We start from the raw sequence: 23,589 nt of genomic DNA on the forward strand, positions 1-23,589 counted from the left end.
TAGGACCAAAGACTGAGTATTCTTTCTCAGCAGGCTGCATTTCCTTTCTAGTTCCAGCCTCTTTCTCTCAGGCAGAGCTGGTCACCATTTCCATGATTAAGAGGCCCACTGCAGCAATCTTCCCTGTTTGGGTGAAGTCAGGGCAGGGGGACAGGGTTGTGCTGTATTTTCTTAGACAGCTCTCTCCTTCTGCCTTCACCTTGCTATGATTCATTTCCAAATTTGCTGTGCTTCCACTCCCTTCCTGCTGCTCCGTGGAAAGCCACTGGGTAAAGCCACTGGCCATGCAGTGATTAATTATTCTAGGAAGCTTAGATAAGTTGAAGTGCTAGTTATAAACATCTCAACTTGAAATCTATTTTGTTGCAAAGCAAAGGCTGTGTTTGCATGCACCAAGGGAAAAGCTTCTGGTAGAAATTGCTGTACAATTTGCCTGTAGACTGTAGTGGGAAATATCCTTTTTGGGAAATAGGTTGGATCGATGTGATTTTTCCCTCCATGTTAAGTTGTTATTGAAATGGCAACTTATCTTATTTTGCAGTCCTAAAGTAATAAATAAAACATTCATGGCTTGGAATAAATTGAGAGCATCCCATTACCTATAGTGGCGGGCATGTTCATATGCCTCTAAAGCCTCAGGCAGTGACATCAGCAGGTTTTGTTCATTTTCTAATCCAGAGGCTTCTCATTTCTTTCTGTCAAAGAATTTGCGTTTCAGTACTGAGCAGATCTTCAGGGACCCTCTCTGATATGACTACATTTGTAGCACCTCTTATAAATTGCATTTAACTTTAGCTCCCTGGAGACGGCTGGGCCTACTGGAAAGAGCCTGGGCTTGCACTGTATAGAAGTACTTTGTTTGGTAGCAAGGTCTTTAGGTCAAGTTGGGATTCTTGACCCATTAGCTATCTGGAAAATCAGCCACTAAAAGAATTCTTGTGCTTCCAGGTAGTACCCAAAGGAATGTACACCCAGCCCTTTTTAGAGGGGACTAGTTTGGTTATACAACACAACACGTACACATATGCATGTACGTGCATATACACACCCAGCCCTGAGATCTTTCTAACCTGGCAAAGTTCCGGTGGCTGTTTGACTTTTCATGCTGCACTACCCTATAACTCTTTCCCTTTGGTGGTAGTCACATTGGAGACCCATCCCGGCTGAGCTGTAGGTCCAAGAACGCCAGATATGCATGTGAAGATTGACCTTTACTTTCCCTTCCAGAACAACGCTGGCCTGCCCCAATACAGTCAGTTTTTCCTTTCAACCATTAGCCACTATTTATTAACAAGTAATTATTGGTCCTCTCCTATGTACAAGAGTCTGTTCTGTAGGCTGTTAGGGAGGAATTATCCATGATTTTAAGAAGTTTATAATCTAGACAGGAAGATAAAAGATACATTTGTGGGGGGTGGGGAGTATGTGTAAAGACATAGGTGGCATTATATTTAGCTTTCTACACCCCCCCCCCTTCCCCGGGGGAAAGAAAAAGGATTCAACCTTTAGAGAGCATGCAGCTTACCAAGCTTTACATCAAGAGGAATGATGGTAGATGGAAAAACTAGATTTCCTCAATTATGAGTTTTTTCTTTGGAGGGCAGTTCCAGTTTACTTGACATGCATTCTTGTTGCTGATTTTTGAATGACTTGCTGGGGGCATTTGATAGGGAGGCATACAGGAGAACAGCAAAGAGTAAGGATTTGTGAGTCTTGGGTGTGGGACAGGAAGGTGGTACAACTCTCTGCCACCCGGATAGCCATGGATCAGGGTCACACAAGCAGCTGAGGGTTGGGCCTGGTAGTCTGCTCATCCAGGGGCCACCTCACAAAAGGAGAAGCTCCTGGAACTTTGTCAGACAGCAGGGGCCTCGGAGGTACTGGTGCCATCATAACCTTAGAGGGCACTGTTGTCAGGTTCACATTGATGCCAGCGAAGCCTCTCTTTGGACAGTGCTGTCTTACTAAGACTGACTTGACCGGCCCAGAGACCTTTGGGGTGATCCTGTCATCTGGCCGTGGACAGCATTATCCAGCAGCCTGGGGCTGCAACTAAGGCAAAAAGTTGCAGATTTTTTATTTTCATGACTTGTTTAGTTTTCAGTATTCATATTAGATTTGAAATGACTCAAATGCAAAATTCAAGGTCTCAAATGTTATAAAATGTGCTCAGGGAAAATAATATAAGGGAAATAACCCTGTTCCCCCTTTTAAATTCTTCCTACAAATTGGTTAATGGGCATGCTTTCTGGGTACTGGTTTTCTTGCCTGCTGTTCACCAGGTGAAGTTCTCATTGTAGCTGCATGCACAAGTGCAGACTTGAGCATGTGCTCTGGCCCTGTGGGCTGTCAGTGCTGTTCTCTTCAGTGTATTTTAGAGACCGTTATGCTAAGTAGATGATCAGGTACTGGAAATGCTTTCACTTGCCAAAATTTTGCCTCTTGACAAAACTTCTCATTTGTGATATAATTGATTGTCTCACAGTGATATAAAGAAGAGGGGATTTTGAGAAAATAGCAGAAGCAACTCAACAGCAGGTTTGTTTCTGCCAAAACAGTACCAGTGATTTCCTCTTGATAAGAAAAATTCAGGATGTGCATATTAGTTTTCTGTGTTTGGCTAGTAAGTTACCACAGGCCTCATCACTTAACACATTATAAATTTATTACCTTATCTGGATTAGATCTCCCTGGGCTAAAGTAAAAACGATGGCAGGGACTTGAGGAGGCGCTTGGGGAGAGGCCACCTCTCGGGCTCCCCACTTCTGGGTGCTGTGCCACATTCCTAGGCTCTCAGCCTCTTTCACAACCTTCCAGAGCCCCATGTGCTCTGACCACAGGCAAGAATGCTGTTCTGTGCTAAGGACCTCATGGGAAGAGTGAATCCATCTGGATAACCTTACAATCTCCAAGTCCTAAATTTAGTATCATCTCTGAAGCCCCTTTGCTATGTAAAGTCATGTGTCTTCACCTTCTTAGGGTCAGAAGGTAGCCATGGGAAACTTGTTGTGCTATAGAAATACTTCATTTAAAGTTTCATTTAGAGACTGTATTTTTCAAACGTACCCATGATTTGTTATCGGGTCTGGAAGAAACTCTGACTTGGTTATTTATAGGGAAGAGGAGCAAATCCCACAAAATTTGCTTGTGTCTTAATCTTCTGTAGAAACTGATGTTGGTTTTCTTTTTTGTTTGCTTTGATAGCGATAACCTGCTAAGGAGAGCTGCCTGTCAAGAAGCTCAGGTAATGCTGTTTCCTGTAAGAAAATTAAACCCTCTTATCTCCACGGAGCAGGAAGCCCACAGTACTCCTGGGACAGGCACAGAATCTTAGCTCCATGCAATTTGGCTATTTTCCCCTGCTATCTGGGGATGAATCAGGCTTCGAGCCAACTCTGAACAGTGCTGGGGGGAAGTTTACCATCTGGTGAAGAGCAGTTCTAACGCCCATCCCGTTAGGCTTGTTTACTTCTGGATCACTCCCGAGAACACAAACCAACCAGCGGAAGCTCTGGGAATTTGCTGTGTTTGCACTTGTCCTTGAAGACCTGGCTCAACCCTGAACCAGCCCTGATCCAAATGGTCCCCAAGGATATCAGTTCAGAGCCAGCATTGCCTCTGAAAGTCAAATCGTCTTCAAATTGTTGATTCAGACTTTATGCCCATCTCTTTAACAGAACCCATTCATTACCCCAGTTCCATGGGATTCTACTTAAATGTCCATTCATCTGCTCCATAATTACAGTTGAATTGTTAATCCTTTCCAATTCAAGAACACCGTCTTGCCCTCCCCATTTGTCCTGACAAGTGATAGCTGTGACTCAGTTGCCTTTTTAACCCATGTGTCACTTAAGCTTATGGTGTCAGAAATTTTAAAAAAAGTGATGGAACCCATGCTAAAAGTGACAAAGGAATGCAGCCTTTACTAAGGGATGGCAAGCCTTGTGCTTGTTTCTGACACGATTCCTGGGGTCCAGGGACATAGGATAATAGTAGTAAGTTCCTCTTTTCCGTAGTTGTTATCTAAATGTTCTGAATGTGAATTTGTGTGTGTGTGTGTGTGTGTGTGTGTGTGTATGTATATGTATGTATGTGTGTATTTGCATGCCTCCTGAAACTCATTCTCTCAGTTGGTTTTTTCATTCAAGTCTTTGCACTACCACTTAAGCCACAGCTCTACTTCTGGCTAGTCAGAGGTAAGACTCTCATGGACTTTGCTGCCTGGATTGGCTTTGAACCTTGTTCCTTAGATCTCAGCCTCCTTAGTAGCTAGGCTTACAAGTGTGAGCCATTAGAGCCCAACTGAATGTGGGTCTTAAGAATTGGATTATAGTTTTGCTTAAATATATTACGTGACTCCAAGTTATTTTAGAAATCAGTTAAAATAAACTTTAAATTAAAAAGTTATTTTTTAAGTTGATACTATATGTATGGGTATAATATACTTTGGTGGAAGTTTGCACTGTACAGTGATTAAATCAAGGTAATTATCAAATAAACTCTAACATTAAATTTAAAATGATTCCCACTTCAAACATCTGTGTGTGTGTGTGTGTGTGTGTGTGTGTGTGAGAGAGAGAGAGGATTGTTGTAATACTAGAGTTTGAACTCAGGGCCTGGTGGGCAAGCACTCTACCATGTGAGCCATACTCAAAACCCTTTTTACTTTAGGTTATTTTTCAGATGAGATCATTTTTCTGCCTCCCAGGACTAGTGTGTACTTCCATCCTTCTACCTGTGTTTCCCAAGTAACATATTATAATTGTGATTATCACACCCAGGTAGTTTGTTGAGATAGGGTCGCACTAATATTTTGCCTTGGCTAGCCTTAAGCTTAAATCTTTCTGATCAAGTAGGAGTGAACCTGGCCTCCACTATTCTTATTAAATCAGATACCTCCACTTCTAGACTTGTAATTTATTAACCCTGTGACGTTGGCTAACTTAATCTTTCAGAGTCTTAGCTTTCCAATCTGTAAAAATGAGATTATTGAATATATACTTGGTTTCTGAGAGCCAGGATCATTATATGTAAACGTGGCAAGTACCAGGTGTTTACTATTAGTGACATCACCCTTCCCATGCCAATTGCTGCTGTTTAGTTGTGAAGCAGCATTGCAAAGAAGAGTCAAATAGAGTATTACGTTAATTTCTTCTACTGGAGTTTGAACTTAGAGTCTTGTGCTTGCTAAGGAGGTGCTTTAGTCATTGAGCCATGTCCCTGGCCCTTTTTGCTTTTGTTACTTTTCAGGTAGAGTCTTCCTTCCTCCACCTCTCCCTTCTGTAGCTAGAATGGCAAGAGTGGCCCTCTATACCCATTTTTTTTATTGGTCGAGATAAGGTTGCATGAACTTCTTGCCAGGCTGTCCTCAAACCATGATCTCCTGAATCTTAGCAATTAAGTGGCTAAGATTACAACACACTGCCTAGCTAGGCTAATTTCTTATATCTGTAGAGCTATGAAAATTAATTGGCAATCCAGATTCTCCAGGACTAGGTTATATTAATAAGTTGAATGAGACAAAGATTACATGCTGAAACTAAGGACATGTGGATTAAATATCCCTTCTGACAGCCTTACTGCTTATGTTTGTAATAAACCTTGTCATATTTTATATAGAAAAATTATTCCAAGTAGGTAAAGAAAAATATTTATACCAGTTTAAGATTAGCTTCTTGTCATTAAATGGTGGTACATTGTTGTTTATGGTGTTTTGTTAGTATTAAATCATGAATGAGCATAGGTATTTTTCTCAGAGTAGGTTGCTCATCTGCTGGAAGCAAACTCTTGGAATGAAAGAATATATGTGATCACTAGCTGAATAAAAGGCATTTACTGAAAACTTTTCTGTTTTTCTTCTAGGTGTTTGGTAACCAACTCATTCCTCCCAATGCACAAGTGAAGAAAGCAACTGTTTTTCTCAATCCTGCAGCTTGCAAAGGGTAGACCACTTTGTGATTTATTATATATTCTATTTTCCAAGGGAGGGGGAAACACCGAATGTCAAGCAGTCAGTTAGATTGGGTGAGATTGGAAGAGCTATGTCCAATACTCTTGTAGCAATAAGATTCATTCACAATGTAGAAATAACGATTAATGTGAAGTAACTATAAAATGAGGTGATTCTTAGCAAACTTTTCGAGTTGAGATGTAATAATCCTTCAGAATTAACTGGTAGAAAACAGTCTTGCCAATCCTGGTACTTGAACTCAGAGCCTGGGCACTGTCCCTGAGCTGTTGTGCTCAAGGTTAGTGTTCTACTGTTTGAGCCACAGCTCTACTCCTGGCTTTTTGGTAGTTAACTAAAGGTAAGAGACTCAGGGACATTTCTGCCCTGGCTGGCTTTGAACTTCGATCCTCAGATCTCAGCCTCTTGAGTAGCTTGGTTTACAGTTTAAATTGAACCATTTTCAAGTTTTAACTACAGGATCAGATACAGTGGTTAATACCTAAATCCTTTAGAGAGGTGGAAACAGTAGATACACAGTTTAGGGCCTGCCAGGACAAGAGTTAGTGAAACTTTGTTTTGAACCAATCACAGTGGTTCATGCTTCTAATCCCAGCTATGTGGGAGGTGGAAATCAGAAGAATCTCTATTTGAGGCTAGTCTAGCCAAAAGTTAGCAAGATCCAATCTCAACCAACAAAGCTGAGTTGGGTGGTTTGCCTCTCATCCCAGCTCTGTGGGGAAAAAAAAAAGGATCACAAGAAGGTGACCCCAGGCAAAACCATGAGATTCTATTCAAAATATAAAGTGGAAAAGGCTGGAACACAACTCAAGTGGTAGAGCATCTGAAAGGATGCAAGGAATGAGGCTCTGAGTTCAAATCATAGTACTTCCCCCAACCTCCCTTCCCCTCCCCCATTACCAACACATTGCTTAAATGGAGAACTTGTTACCTTGCCTAATTGAATCACACTTTCTGGGTTTTGTTAGAATCAATTCTTCCCCTCATAAACACTGCTCGTAATGAATTGTAGTGCCTATTGATCCTCCTTGTTTAATTCCAGAACTAAATAATACCAACCAACACAATACAACCAGACTGGCCAAGGCAGCACCTAGATAAGAGAGGACAGCGTGGGTATTTTGTTTGCTGCTCACTAACTCTGGGATACTAGAGGAGGATTTGTAAGTCCTCCGTTTACTCATGTGCAAACTCAAGAAAGTCCTAGCACATACCTTAACAAGTAGCCATATAGTATGTCTGTTGAATTAAGTGAGCTAATAATGCCTGTGGAATCCTAAAGCATTGCCTCTGTGTCCTAGAAAGCGCTGGCTGTTGCTGTTAGTAATGCCGGCGAGGTCCAGGACAGTCTGCACTTGGCCCTGCCCCTCTTCCCAATAGCCCTGTATTTTCCCTTCAACTTCCTTGAGCCTTCTTTCACCTAGCTGTTCAGTCCATTATTCCTTCAAAGATCCAATGCGTTCCTAATTTGTCATTTCTGGTGAGGACATTTATGGCACTTTGCTTACAATGTATCAGTAGCTGTGAGTTTCTACTTTGAGGAGTACTTGATTTTTATTTTTATTTTTGGTGCTGGGGGTCATCTCAGGACCTCACACAAGCCAAGCACACATTGTACCATGGGCTTTTTTTTTTCTCTTTTAAATCAATAAACTGATTTTTTTCCAAAGCAGTTTTAGGGTCTGCTTATTTTCACATGTAAATGTGTTTCCATTTTTAACTATGTGTTCTTGTGGACAAGTGTGTAATGCCTTCCTTTGTTTGAAGGCAGGCGAGGGATCTACCGCTGGGTGCAGGCTTCCTTTCCTGAAAGCTTTGTCTCCTTCAACAAGGTGAATTCATTGTGTGTGCATCTAGGACATGGCCCCTCTGAAACTCCCCAGCATCTTCTTGATTTTGAAAGTTTCACCGTTTAATCGCACTGTTTTTGTCTTCATGCTCTGCTTTGACATGTAATTTATAATTTATCATCTATTTCATTATGCAGCACTAGTTTAAAACTTCAAAAGAGCTTTAAGAAATAAGATAACTGTGTGTTTAGCATTAATAAATAATACATTAAAGAGTAATTATTTTGTGTGTGCCTGAGCCTGGAAATTGCTATAAGTACATAAAGTTTTTATTTAGCCCTGGTACTGTTGCACTCTTAATTATATAATAAATAATGTATTTCTTACTGGCAATACTTGTTCCTCAATGTTTTTTATAGAATGTTAGAAGGAAAAGGTGTAGCCCTTATTTTGGAGATTTTTCTGAACCTGTGGCATCATGAGACATGAATAAGCACAAAACATTGAAATCTTTTTTTTTTCCAAGTAACTCCAAGAAAGTTGCAGATTGGTTGTTAATATGGCAGAGTATGGCTTCTTCAATGATTTGCTTTTAGGAAGTAGATCCATTTGTTCTTATCAGTCCAGCACTGAAAGCAACCCTGAAAGGAGAATTGTTCAAGTATCGCCAGCTCAGCCCATTACTGTTGGGTTAAGTGCCCAGGAATGGCGAGCAGGAAAGGCAGCCTAAACGTCGCATTTCCTGTGCGTTGCTTATTATTCAGGCAGTGGGAAATGTAGGGCGTGTTTAATTTGCTTATAATCTGCTCAGGTAGGCTCTTGAAGGTTCTTAAGAAGATTTTTCTCAATGTCAGTTTTCGTTCTGTGTTTTGTATTGGTGCTTTTATATTTTCAGCTTAGAACACTGAATTCAATTTCTGTGTAATTATGAGAACTCTTTATGAGCTATATTTCTGCTTCTTTTTAGTATAAAATATCCCTAAGAAACTCAAAACATCCAAATTATTCATTTAGAGAAAAGATTTTTAGGAAGAAGGTGGAGTGAATATGGATGTAAAAGTTAGATGTTTAACATTGACTGGAAATACTCATGTGATAGTTGAAAGTGTTATTAAGTAAAGGACAGATCAGTTAATTAGTATGTTTTAACATTAATTTGATTTTGACACTATGCCATTTGTGGAGGGACTTTTTGTAACTTTTGTATCTGTCCCTTGAGTTCTAGATTGTTTTTTGAGTTTTGACCTAAACTAGAGAAGAGTTCATTATCAGAATAATGTCCATGATATTTTTGAAATACCCAAACTCACCAAAAGGCTATTCAATGATTTATTACCAGATACTCCAATCTAGCCATTTTCTTTTTCATTAGAATTTACATGTTGAAAACAATTGAGTGAAGCTTACTTACTCATTTGTGTTTTAATTTATCAGATACTTATTTAGTATTTCTGAAGTATTTCATACATAATTCTAGAAGCTAGGAGATTCAAGAATGAGTAAGGCTTGGTGTTTGTTTTTTCAGAATTTCTATTCTGAAGACAGTGTTGGAAATCTCTAATCATCACACAGTGAAAGTTTCTTTAGATGGCCATGTCAAGACCTAGAACACAGAGAAGGGCAAATCTATCTTTGATTAATTAACCCATAGTTACACTGGATCATTTTGAACTTTCTCCTTTCCGGTCATCATGGAGAAGAGTTCTGCTTTGTCCCCAGGCACACTCAAGACGTGGAGAAAAGCTGGGTGAGGTGGTTCAAGCTTGTATTTATAGCTACTTGAGAAGCAGAGACTGGGGAATCAGAATTGAGGAGCGTCTGGGCAACAAATGGTTGGGTGCAATGCATATGCCTATTATTCCATTTGCAGGGGTATTGGGGAAACACAATGGCGGGGCACAGTGGTGCATGTCTGTCATCCCCAGTGAAACAGGGAAGTAAAAGTAGGAGATCCTAGCCCAGCCCTGCCTGTCCTAAAGAGAAACCCTACCTTAAAAATACCCAATGCAAACAAGGAGCTGGAGGCATGACTCAAGTGGTAGAGTCTCTGCCCAGCAGGTATAAGGAAGGCCCTGAGTTCAAACTTCAGTACTGCCCAAAAGGGAAAAAAGAAGATATGTAGCTTTTGAAGTTAAAAGTGGTGTATCTCTATCCAAAAGGTTGAGTTCACTGGGTTAGAATGAAGTAATATTGTTTTATTTGTTCTACTCGGGCCATTTGTACAGTGCTACAGTAAATCCCTTCCACTCTTCCACTGGACAGTGTGAATCGACCACAGGGACAAGTGTTCCTGTCTGCACTATCCTGTTGTGGCCCCAGCTCCACCTGTGTCTGTCACTCAGCAAATGGGTAGAGTGAATCCGTCATAGCTCTGAATCAAGCCAGAATGCTGCCCCATGGGTGAGCTGGAACCATCCCACATGGGAGAGAACTGGCTGTAATAGACAAGGGAAACACTTTTTCTATCTGTAGTAACTCATTGCTTAGAGCTGAGCTTCCTATACTTGAACATCTGTAAAGGAAATGCCTATGTCATAGTTGGTCTTACTCAACTACAAAAAAGATGGTTGTTTTTCTTCATTCTTCTTGGAAACTCATACTAAAGTAATTGTGTTTTTTCCCCCTTTGTCCACAGCAAAGCCAGGACTCTATTTGAAAAGAATGCTGCCCCCATTTTACATTTGTCTGGCATGGATGTGACTGTCGTTAAGGTGAGAGCGACTCTGGAGGGTTTATTGTATCTAAACTACTACCCCTTTTAAGTATCCTCTGCTCTTAGCAGAAATCGCTTGTCACAAAGATGAGTGCAAAGCAATCAGTGTTGTTTTGTTCTGATAATGAAAGCCATTTGGTTTTTTTCTTGTTAGTGTCAGCTTTTTATTTTCAAAATAAGATCTAGATAGGTGTGTGGCAACCTGAGAATCTTTCATCTGAGCTGAGGTGGAACTGTCTACTTAGAAGTTGAAGTTACTGGAATTGTCCCAATTCTTCTCTAAAAACACAAGACCCTTCACTTTGAGCAGTTTAATTTCTTGGTAAACATTTTTCTTCCTGGCAAGAAATTATGTGATGAGGAATTGCAAGCAGTAAATCTTCACAAGGCGTAGCTTTGAAGCAGAAAGAACAACAACAAAAAAAGTTAGAAGGAATTGTGATGTTTTAAAGATGCCCCATTATTGTATGTGTAGACAGGGCATGTATTTAGTGAAAATCATCCTTACAGTATTTTTAAGTCTATGACTAACTTATTTCTGAATTATACACTTGCAGTAACTCAGAGGTTAGTGTAACTTAGACCTAGTTCTAATTTGTCTGAGCTAAAGTTTTCCAGTGTTCTGCCTCTAGGGATAGTAGAAAGAGAGATAACACATTTATTGCAGTTTCTGCAATTTAACAGGATCTAGGATGAGAGATGAGTCTTGGAATGGCTGGGTAATACTGATATTATTTATTTCTTGAGTAATTGATAGAAGGAAATTATTTTTTGTATATTAGGTCAGAGGGCTTGAACTCAGGACTTGGATGCTGTCCCTGAGCTTTTTTTTTTTTTTTTTGATTCAAGATTAGTGCTATACCACTTGAGCCACAGTTCCACTTCCAGTGTGTTGGTGATTAATTGGTTATTCTTATAGCTTTTAACTTTCAATATATAATACTTACATTACCATTAATTTCTCAATATTTCCTAATTTCCATTATGATTTTTGCTTGACTTAGGAGTTATTTAGACAAGTCTCAATTTTCAAATCTAAAGTTATTGAGGTTTTTCCACTTTTTTTTTTTTTTTTTCAATATTAGGGTTTGCACTCAGGCTTTCTGCTTGCCAGGTGGATGGGCTTAATGTCCACAGCCCTCATTTATTAATGATTTTTCAATTTATTTGCATCTTGTTAAAGTAATGTAGCCTACATAATTCCAGTATCTTAACATTTATTGAGATTTGTCTTATAGTCTAGAATAGAGTCTGTTTTCACAAATGTTCCATGTATGCCTAAAAACATGGCAATTGTTGGACACTTATCCATTTTAGCCCATTAAGTCAAGTCTGTTAATAATGTCATTGCAATCATCTTTGTCCTAAATTTACATTGGTTTTAACTGTAAATCATCAAGATAGGGTTATTAGAAATTACCCCTTATGATCACAGATTTGTCTCTTTCATTACATAGTTTTGTCTATTCTGTTTTGTGTCTTGAGACTGTTTTTAGATAGACTCAAGTATCAGATTATTTCATTTTCCTTGCATTTTGGCCCTGTCATAAAGACTATTCAGCATTAATTCTACCTTTGGCAGTAGTTTATCTTGTCTAGTATTATTAGTAATAACTTACTTGTGTTAGGTTTTGTTTGTTTGTTTTCAATATTGGGGGTGGAACCCAAGTCTTTCTGCCTGTACTCCATTAATGAACCACATCCCCAGCCCTTTTGCTCTCAGCATTTTTATATTGTTTTCTTTGAGGTGCATCATTAATGAAGCACAAAAGCATTAAAAAACAACAAACCATTTCCCTCCCTCTTTGGTCTGAACCATTTAATCCATAAGCATATATTTGAACATGTTTTTATAGTAGGTAGCTATCACATTCTGGCAAGGCTATTGCTTTTCTGATTGGGATCCTCTGGTCAGCTTGTGTTGGTCCATCTGGGTTCTTCAGTGGCATGCTGGGAAAGGGTGGTCTCAGCCTTACACATCTTTTGGTTCATCTTCACATGGGGTTCCCTGAAATAAAGAACAGACCTCATCTCATTTGATCACTAGATACATCAATGTATATGAATTAACAAATATGGATATTTTTCTGTGTAATTACATCAACATTTTCTTTTTTTTTTCAAATTTTTATTATCAAACTGATATACAAAGAGGTTACAGTTTCATACGTTAGGCATTGGATACATTTCTTGTACTGTTTGTTACCCTGTCACTCATACCCCCTCCCTCCTCCCCCTTTCCCTTTCCCCCCCTGAGGTGTTCAGTTCACTTACACCAAACAGTTTTGCAAGTATTGCTTTTGTAGTTGTTTGTCTTTTTTTAACCCTGTGTCTCTCAATTTTGGTATTCCCTTTCACTTTCCTACTTCTAATACCAGTATACACGGTTTCCAAAATACTCAGATAAGATTACAGAGATAGTATAGGTACAACCACTGGAAGGTGATACAAGAACATCATCAATAATAGAAGCTACAGATACAGATGGGACGTTGAAAGTAGTTACAACTGTGATATAACAATCGTTTCCATAACATGGAGTTCATTTCACTTAGCATCATCTTATGTGTTCATAAGGGTATAGCTATTGGGCTCTTGTGATGCTCTGCTATGACTTGCCTAAACCTGTACTAATTATTCCCAATAAGGGAGACCATAGAGTCCATGGTTCTTTGGGTCTGGCTCACTTCACTTAGTATAATTTTTTCCAAGTCTTTCCATTTCCTTACAAATGGGGCAATGTCATTCTTTCTGATAGAGGCATAAAATTGCATTGTGTATATGTACCACATTTTCCTGATCCATTCGTCTACTGAGGGGCATCTGGGTTGGTTCCAGATTCTAGCTATGACAAATTGTGCTGCATTGAACATTGTTGTGCTGGTGGCATTACTGTGATTTTGTTTGTGGTCTTTTGGATAAATACCCAAAAGTGGGGCTGCTGGGTCATAGGGGAGTTCTATATTTAGCCTTCTGAGGAATCTCCATACTGCTTGCCAGAGTGGCTGAACCAGTTTACATTCCCACCAACAATGAAGTAGGGTTCCCTTTTGGCCACATCCCCTCCAACAATTGTTATTGTTAGTTTTCTTGATATAGGACATTCTTACTGGGGTGAGTACATCAACATTTTCATACACAGAAAAATTGACACTTCTGTAATATCAGTTTATAGTACCTGGCCCAATTCATATATCCAGTGACTCATATTTGTATATATTTTCAATTTAAGATTCTTACCAATTATATGCAAATACTACTATGTATATCACATACTCAGAAAAAGCAAATTAAAAAGTTTTCTTTTTAAATATGAATGAAATGCAAATATTAATGTTTTCTTATATCTTACTAGAAACTACTGCTCTTTGAAGAGCTTATTTTGTCTTTTCCATTAAATTTTATTTTGAAGTAATCTCAAACTTAGAATTACCAAAAGGATACATTCACATATCCATTATAACTCACCAACTATTAATATTTTACTATGTTGGACATACACTCTTCATATAAATATGCATGTTGTGTGTTTGAATATACATATGTACATATTATTATTTTTTTCTGAATCATTTGAGAGTAGTTTACAGAAACAGTATATTCTATAAAGAAAGAAGGAAATTTTCTTCTGTGATTGTAGAATAATTGTCAAAATAAAAAAAAACAGAGCACTACTGAGTTTATAGAAATTCATTTATAGGTAGTACTGGGGTTTGAACTCATGGCCTTGTGTGCTCTCCTGCTTGGATTGTACATCCAGCCATTCTTTGCTTTAGGAACTTTCCAGGTAGAGTTTCGTACTTTTGCCCGGAACTGGTCTCAGACTTCAATCTTCCTACCTACATTGGTATATGAGATAATTGTTGTGAAATACCATTCCCAGCCCAGAATTTATTCCATTCAAGATTTTCATTGCACTAATGTTAGTAGCAAAAAGAAAATGTACTTTCTTTTTTCAGTTCTTCAGCCATCCCAGGATCACGTTTCATTTAGATATCAAATCTCTTAGGCAACTTTAAATTATTTATTGTTATTATTAGTAATAGTACTTGCAGTGCTGGGAACCAAGCCCACAGCCTCCCCCATGCTAGACAAGTACTTTACCATTGAGCTACACTTCTGGCCTCTGTAGGCAGCAAAGCCTTTTAATCTCTTTCACAGCCTTTGAATTTTTAAAGAAACCAGTGAATGTTCCTCAGTTTGCTTTATGTTCTTTGTGCCACATTAGGTTGAAGTCATGTGCTTTAGCCTCTGCTAAATTCCTTGGAAGAATATTTTGTCTTTCTCAGGGGCCAGTGCAAGGAAGTCCTGGGAACTGTTTGATTTCATTCTTAGCAAGGTTTTTCATGTTATCCAAGTACCATGAATTTGGGTTACTAACTTGTGTGAGACACAAGTAAACATCTTGGATTCTGAGGGAATATTTTTACATTAAGTTCACTGCCTTCTACTATCTATTCACTCTTTTCTCCTCCAGTAGTCTTTTTTTTTTTTTTAAATCATCGCAACATGCTTTTGGAGACGTCATAGTTGGAATGATAGAGTATGTAGCCTTTCTGCATCTCATCATTGATTTAGCACTGTGCTGACTATTGACTTCTTGCATGTAATGTTTCAGGTTCCTTTGTGTCTTTTCATAGCTTGATAGCTCACTTCTTTTTAATGAAAGGTATCATTCCTATTTCTAGATGTCCTAAAGCTCATCCATTTACCCACTGAGGTACATCTTGGTTTCTTCATATTTGGGCAATTAATGACTAAAGTTGCCATAAACGTTCATGTGGACGTAAGTTTTCAGTTCCTTTGGGCAAATTCTGAGGATTGTTATTGCTTGATAACAGACAAGAGTCTGTTTAGTTTTCCCCATGCTCCACACTGACCCTCACAGAGTTCCACACTGGTGAGCATGCCATGCTACATTCCCACCAGCAGTGGCTGAGCGGTCCTGTCCTTCCACATCTTCATATGCTGCTTTCAGCCCTTTTGTATTTTAGTCAACACAGCAGATGTGTAGTGATGGGTAAGTCTGGGAGGGCAATAATGTTGAGCCTATTTCCACAGGCCTACTTTCTGTCTATTGAGTTACTTGCAGATCTCTGCCCTTTTAATTGGATTGTTTTCTTCTTTCTTTTTTTAGTGATACTGGGTGCCTGTGCTCGGTAGGCAGGTACTGTAACACTTGAGCCATGCCCCTAGCCCTTTTCTCTTTTGTTATTTTTCACGTAGGTTATTTCCTGGTCCCAGAAAATGACAAGGGGGCCAGTTTTCAGACTGCCACCCACCTACATATGCCTCCTTCCTGTGCAGCTAGTATTACAGGCATATGTCCAAGAGCAGAATCTCGTTACCTTTTTGTCCGGGATGGACTTGAACAAAGACAAACTTATTTTTTCTTTTATTTTTATAACCATGGCTGCTTGAAATCCATGACATTTAGATATCTAACTTTTGCCTATCAGTGTATCTAATATACTTAGAATTTCAGGGTTAGTAGCATCTTATCTTTTAAATTTAGCATTTGTCTTTAGAGGTATACCTATCATTGGTGGCTGAAATAGTTCATTTAAGTAGATACTTGTATCTGAGATAAAATGTCGCCAATAAAAATGGTAAGGGTTAAGTGTCTTTGTGAGTACTTTAAAACACAACTGTGTTTCTTTATGCACAATAATAAAGAGATATAAATCTCTTACTTGGTATAGTACTAGTTATGAACATTTCCTTTTCTGGCTGATTCACATCTGTTTGTGACAGTAGTACAAAGTTTTTGGTTACCCTCTCTCTATAACACAAACAATTTCATTGATAAGATATTAAGATCCAGAGAGTTTAAAGCCACTCAGTGAAAATATAGTTGGGGATTGATCTAGCTCTCTGGTGCTCTGAAATCTGGCTTTTCAATAACATCTGCCCCTCATTTGCATATGAACTTGACTTCCTGCCTTCCACTGAAAAGTAATGGGTGACTGATGTATTGAGATCTGCGCTGGTCCAGAAATGGGTCCATTGACTAGGAAGCTGTGTAACTGAGGCTGACTCAATAGATGGTAAAGTACAAAGTGATAAAAACTGTACACAATTATTTTGATAGCTGGGTTTTTTTCATGTCCATCAATTTTGTAAAAGTTAAAGGAGTCCATGTAAAGCCTTAACATTTTTTTGTTGTTTTTTTGTCAGTCGTGGGGCTTGAACTCTAGGCTTGGGTGCTGTTCCTGAGCTCTTCAGCTCAAGACCAGAGCTCTACCACTTTAAGTCAAAGTGGCACTTCTGTTTTCTGGTGGTTAATTGGAGATAAGAGTCTCACTGACTTTCCTGCCAAGGCTGGCTTTGAACCACGATCCTCAGAACTCAACCTCCTGAGTAGCTAGGATTACAGGCATGAGCCATCGGTGCCTGGCTCTCATGTTTTTTAACCTTTGACTTTGTGGTCCTAGGATAACAGATTTACCAAAGCCTTCCTCTGTATTTCAGACAGATTATGAGGGACAAGCCAAGAAGCTGCTGGAACTGATGGAAAGCACAGATGTGATCATTGTTGCTGGAGGAGATGGGACACTCCAGGAGGTATGACTTTTTCTCTTTGAGCCACTTTGAAAGCAAGAAAAAAAGAAATTAGGTTTCAGAACAGTGATGTGAGTACTTACCATTTAAGGAAATTATTCTTCTTATAATTCTTTTTCTTTAGGACTACTGCTTTTAAACTAGTATAGCTGTAACATTTTTATAGGAGCTTCTGTTTTGTTTTGTAAAACCCTCTGTCCAACACAAAGAGTTTGTTATTAAACTTATTAGATAAAATTGAGTAAAACAGAAGGCAACATGGTGGCAGGTAGGGTAAACTTGCTACATTTGGAAGACATCTATAAAGTAGTTCTGTTTGTAAAGGAGCCTTAGTTTCAATTATTAGGAATGTTTCTTACCAGTAAAACTTAAAGACTATTTTCAAGAGAATGTATATACCTACCTTTTTTGTTCATTGCTAGTGATCAAACACTAGGCATTACATATGCTAGGCAAGCAATCTACTTCTGAGCTACATCTCAGTCTTGGCTTTGCTTAACTATTACATATCCTCAGTGAGATACCACTACACACCTGTTAGAATGGCCAAAATCAGGTGGGTATGGTGCGATACCTCTGTTATCCCAACTACTTGAGTGTCAGAAGTAGGAGGATCAAAAAGGATTGATTCTAGGCCACTCTAGGCAAAAGTTAGTGAGATCATGTCTGAAAAACAAATTACAAGCAAAATGACTGGAGGAGACGCTCAAAAGACCCTAAATTCAACCCCCATTGCTTCCAAAAAAATTTAAGAAAACCCCCAAACTAACTATCAAATATTGGTGAGAGTATGGAGTAACAGGAATGCTTGCTCATTGCAGGTAGGAATGCAAAATGGTTTAGTTCCTTTGTACCTATGAGAACAACCAAAATCTCGAAAAGCAAAAATGCACAGTGGTATAGCCACTTTGGGCAGTTGAATGTACTCTTACCGTATGATCCAGCAGTGTGCTTCTTACTGTTTATCCAAGAGAGTTCTTGTTCAAACAAAAACCTGTATGTGGATGTTTCTCACATCTTTATTCACAGTTGCCCAAATTTAGTTGTCTTTCTACAGATGAATAAAGACTAATACAGTCAGATAATAGAATACTACTCAACATTGAGGTATTAAGCTGTGAGAAGACAGGAAAAGTAAATGCTTATTACTGAGTAAAAAAGCCAATATGAGAAAACTAAACACTGTATTATTGCAAGTATCTGACATTTGGAAAGGTAAAAATATAGAGACAGTAAAATATCAGCATTTTCCAGGATTTGGGGGGAAGAATAAAAGGTATAGAAAGAGCACAGAGGATTGTTAGGGCTATGAAACTACTCTGTTCACTGTAATGATGAATGTGTATCCTCATATGTTTGTGAAAACCTAGAGGGTAGAAAGAACACAGTGAACCCAAACAAATATAAATGATGCCATTTGGTGCTAATAATGTATTAAGATAGCAGAGTTATTGGTATTAGTGGTAATAAATGCACTACTAGGTTGGAGGTTGTTGGTAATGATCAGGGGCTGTATGAGAAATCTGTGAACACTTTTAGTTTTGCTAGGAACTTTAACTGCTTTTTAAAAAAATAAAAGTTTACTAATTTTAATTTTTTTAATTAATTTTCAATTTTTTTGGTTGGTCCTGGGACTTGAACTCAGGACCTGGGTGCTTCCCCTGAGCTCTTTTGCTCAAGGCTAGCATTCTACCACTTTGAGCCACAGTGCCACTTTCTGTTTCTGGTGGTTAATTGGAGATAAGAGTCTCAAGGTCTTTCCTGCCTAGGCTGGCTTTGAACTGCGATCCTCACATCTCAGTCTCCTGAGCAGCTAGGATTACAGGCATGAGCCACCAGTGCCTGGCTAAAAGTTTACTAATTTTAAAAAGTGACATACTCAGCCAGGCACTGGTGGCTCATACCTGTAATCCTAGCTACTCAGGAGGCTCAGATCTGAGGATCATGGTTTGAAGTTTGAAGCCAGCTGGGGCAAAAAAGTCCTAGTGAGATTCTTATCTCCAATTAACCACTCAAACCCCAGAAACGGTGCTGTGGCTCAAGTGGTAGAGCACTAGCCTGGAGCACAAAAAGGTTCAAGGACAGCACCTAGGCTCTGAGTTCAAGCCCCACACTGACCAAAAAAAAAAAAAAAAAGTAACATACGTACTCTTACTGGCTGCTCTCACCTAGCAAGGATGGCAAGTGTTTTGTCCTGCAAATGTTCTTTCATCCCTATAACAGGCCAGTTCAGTCTTTATGTACTAGAAGTCCCTGAAGAGCCCAGTGGAAGGGATTTTGCCTTTCTGATTGCCTTTCATCTCCATTTGGTAGCTTCCTGGGTGTGTGTGGGTCAGACACTAATCATGGATACTGTTTAATTTGGCATTGTGTGAGCCTTCCTAAGCTTCTTTTAGAAAGGCTTTTGTAATGAACTTGTAATTGTTTTTATGGCTTTTTAATGAAGTGTGAAGAGTTCTTACAGCATGCCTACAAAGAAGGAAGTAGACCACTTGAGAGCTCTCTTTAATCCTGAAACTCAGGATGGAGAAGATGGAGGGAGGTGTCAGCCCCTACTTCACAAAAGGTTTTTAAGGAAAGACAATGAATTATGTATTCACTATATTTGCAGCCATTAAAATAGGCATTGGCTAGAAGAAGATTATGGGGAATATATCAAAATGTGAAAAAAATGGATTACCCAATGTGGTAGAATCGTGAAAAATTATTTTTCTTCAGGTATCTTTCAGTTTCATAATATTCTGTTTTTGTATTCTTCAATAAAAATCATTTATTTTTGCAGATTTCACTGAATACAACAAAGTAGTCTTTTCCTATATGACTGCTTCTTAGGGAATTGTGTAATTGATGTCTATATCACATTTTGTATAGAACTTAAAACATAGACATTAGTTTTAAGTTCTACAAAACATGATCTTATCAATATAATATGGAGTTTTTATGATTATCTTAGCCTTTATTATTGATCCTAGGTCAAAGATAAAATCCAGTTTAGCTCTAATCCTATTTGAGAATACAGTATGTTTTAAGATTCAATATATCTTTTAACATGGTTTCTAGGAAGAAAATGAATAAATTTATGGTCCATGAAAACTGAATCCAATTTCTTTATGATAAACAAAATAACATGTTGTTTATAATATATTTTTTAACATTTGTAGGTTGTTACAGGAGTTCTTCGAAGAACAGATGAGGTAAGCTTTTCCTAAAAGAACAATTATGTTTTGAGCTTTTATTTTTTATTCTTTTCACTTTTATTTTTATCTGACCCTCCATGTTTTAAGTACACACACACACACACACACACACACACACACACACACATATTATATGTACACACATCTTATATAATGTAAGGGTTTGGGAAATATAAATATTTTTGGTGTGTGATTTCTTTTTTTTGAACCCAGGGTCTTGATTATGCTGAACAGGTGCTCTATTACTTGAGTTATGCCTCCAGCCCATTTCTTCACTTTTTTGTTGTTGTTCTGAGAACAGGGTCTTGCTAAGTAACCCAGGCTGTACTTGAACTCACTATTTTCCTGTCTTAGCATCTGGGGTATGTAGGACTAGAAGTATATACAACCAGGCCTGGCCGCCATGTTGTATTTTAAGTTGTGATAGGATTAGATTGTAAAAAATTTAGCGTTGCTGCCTCTTTAATAAGACACTGTAATGAACCCCAGCAGGCTTTCTTTATTGGTTAGTGTGCATGCATGTGCTGCTCCTGGGGTTTGAATTCAGGTCTTGGGTTTTGTCCTTGAGCTTTTTTCAGTCACTTGAGCCACAACTCCACTTTTGGCTTTTGGGTAGTTTATTGGAAATAATAGTATCCTGGACTTTCCTGCTGGATTCATACCACAGTCCTCAGATCTTAGCCTCCTGAGTAGTTAGGATTATAGGTATGAGCCAGCAGTGCCCAGCTGCATTTACTTATTCTTTTTTTTTTTTGCGGGGGGGGGGGGGAGGCCTGGTACTTGAACTCAAGGCCTGGGTGCTTTTTATCCCTGGGCCTCTTTGTGGTCAAGGCTAGCACTCTACCACCTGAGCCACAGCACCACTTCTGGCTTTTTCTGAGTAGTTTATTGGAAGCAAGAGCTTCACTGGCTTTATTGTCCCAGCTAGAGTCTTAACTACATCCTTCTATCTCAGCCTACTCAGTAGCTAGGATTGCAGGTATGAGCCACTGGTGCCTGGCAACTTTTTCTTAATATAGGCTGTCCTGTAATTTTAACAATTCTTTATAAAATACAAAAGTTTTAAGCTGGATATGTAAGTGAAGTGGTAGAGCACTTGTCTGTGGTTCATTGTTAATACATCTGAAGCAAAATGGCAAATGCTAACTAACATTTGTTCAATCTGTGTTGGAGACTCATTTGTTAAATCTGGCTGTATTATTATCTCATGTATTTTTAAAGAATATTTAAACTATTTCGTGAATAAAAACAAAACAGAAGGTCCTTCTCGGTTCCTTTAATAATAATTTGTGCTCAAAAATAGCCTTTGAAGATCCTTAAAGTGTCTACTGTATTTGGCACATTTAATTAAATCTGCTGCTATGCCATTACCTTGTGCAGGTTAACTTGCTTGTTCTCTTTGCCTTATTTGCACTTGAGGTAGTTTATTGTCATTGATTACATTGTGTACATGTTTCTAATTGAATTTAGTCTGCTACTTTTTCAAATAGTGTAACGATAGGGTGCAGTCTCTGTCATACTAATGTATGGATCCATGAGCAGTTAAGTCCTGCATTATCTTAACCAAATTTCTTGTAAAATGGTTCTCTTTAATGAGTATCCAGGTTTCCAAATTTTCCTTGTTTGTTTTGCTTTAGGAACTGCTCACTTACTAGTATTTTATTACTGGCCTAGAGATGTGGGAGGGGAGACAGGGAGGCTGATGCAGGACTAGTTACGTGGTTACAATGGCTGCGTAGTGCCTGTCCACTGAGCCTTATTTCTGCCATACAACAAAATGTTCTCTTTTTGTTTCCTCAGGCTTCCTTCAGTAAGATTCCCATTGGATTTATCCCACTGGGGCAGACCAGTAGTTTGAGCCATACCCTCTTTGCTGACAGTGGAAACAAAGTCCAGTAGGTTGTCAATGTGGAATGTTGGCGTCTGTGGGTGAGCGAGCTTGGGAGTGAATAAGAAATTTTTTTTCTTTTGGCCAGTCCTGGGCCTTGAACTCAGGGCCGGAGCACTGTCCCTGGCTTCCTTTTGCTCAAGGTTAGCACTCTGCCAATTGAGCCACAGCGCTACTTCTGGCCATTTTCTATATATGTGGTGCTGAGGAATCGAACCCAGGGCTTCATGTATACGAGGCAAGCACTCTTGCCACTAGGCCATATTCCCAGCCCCAAGAAGTTTTTTTAATTTTGAGTTTTGATGGCCTCAAACTTGAAATAATTGGGAGGAGAGTTCAATAATCTTTCAGGTCACTGGGAAGTTCCCCAGTTGGGTTGTGAGACTGTCTCATCTAATAGGAAGTTCCCTGTGGGGTATGAAGATGAGTACTTTTTGTCCTTTTATCAGTCGTGAAGCTCTCATCCAAAGTGTTTTTATGCTTTTACAGCGTAAGATCCTTTTGTGAGGGTAGGTTCACACAGATCATTTGTTTGCTTTAAATATACACAATAACAAATGTCAAGTCCCTTGTGAAGACTGAACTGAGAGCTTTGGCTTCATTATCTTGATGCTAGTAATAACTAAAACCCCCAACTACAGACTCATCCTTTGGGACTGCCTGACGTGCTAGGCAATATGGATAAAATAGACAAGGAAAAGCAATGTAGTCTGGACATCTACATTAAATTGATATGAGTCTTAACAAAGAGTCAGTCTTCTGACTGCTCAGAAGTCAGACCCGATTGTTGTTATTATTATCCTATTTTCTTGAAAGCCTTATATGATCAAAGCCATTGTCTTTCAAAACAGTAAGGATCTTCAATTTGAGGGCCAACTTTCAGTGATTAATAACAATCTTGAGTGCTGGGTTGTCAGAAAAATCCAAATAAGTAGAGAGATATCTGACAGACAGTCTTTAAGCTTTGTGACACTTTGGAAAAAGTCAGTAAGTAAATGTTTGCTGAGTGAATTAGTTGAAAATTCCTCATAACTTTTCTATTTGTAATCATTTAGACTAGTGATGATGATGATGACAGTAAGATTCAGTTGATTTTTTTCTTTTAGCTAGGGTATTTTTCTGCTTTGGAATGTTTTCATTAAGCTGATTCTCAGAGACTGCTTTTTTGCTGTTGTAATTTTAGGAGTCAACTGTTGTATTTTTCAACACTTATTTTTAAAGCTTGTGTTCAGTAGTAAATACTAGACTTATACACAGACATATGTCAGACCCTTGTTCTGTTGAGCTATTGTCCAGGCCTAGAAAACAGGAGAGGCCGTTTCAATAGATAATACTTTTTGGTTGCAATTTGGAATTTTTGAAGGTCAATAGGTAGTGATAAATGAGTTATTCAAGGATTTTTGCATACCTGAAATAAACCTCCTTAGTTTGGGTCCAGAGAACTTGTACTAAGAGAGGCTATTTGAATTACT

At 38.7% G+C, this 23,589-nt stretch overlaps 1 protein-coding gene across 1 annotated transcript in view; it reads left to right on the forward strand.

The window, feature by feature from the left end:
• The window catches only part of Agk (acylglycerol kinase), a 72,645-nt gene that overhangs the window by 18,546 nt on the left and 30,510 nt on the right, over positions 1-23,589 (forward strand). Inside the window, exons 3-8 of the mRNA XM_048340352.1 lie at positions 3,205-3,244; positions 5,863-5,942; positions 10,394-10,469; positions 16,943-17,035; positions 20,194-20,226; positions 22,030-22,124. Of these exons, the coding sequence (XP_048196309.1) occupies positions 3,205-3,244; positions 5,863-5,942; positions 10,394-10,469; positions 16,943-17,035; positions 20,194-20,226; positions 22,030-22,124 (417 nt within the window). The remainder of the gene's footprint in view (positions 1-3,204; positions 3,245-5,862; positions 5,943-10,393; positions 10,470-16,942; positions 17,036-20,193; positions 20,227-22,029; positions 22,125-23,589) is intronic.

The sequence above is a fragment of the Perognathus longimembris genome, chromosome 2 (genome assembly GCF_023159225.1).
Source record: "Perognathus longimembris pacificus isolate PPM17 chromosome 2, ASM2315922v1, whole genome shotgun sequence".
Lineage (NCBI taxonomy): Eukaryota > Metazoa > Chordata > Mammalia > Rodentia > Heteromyidae > Perognathus > Perognathus longimembris.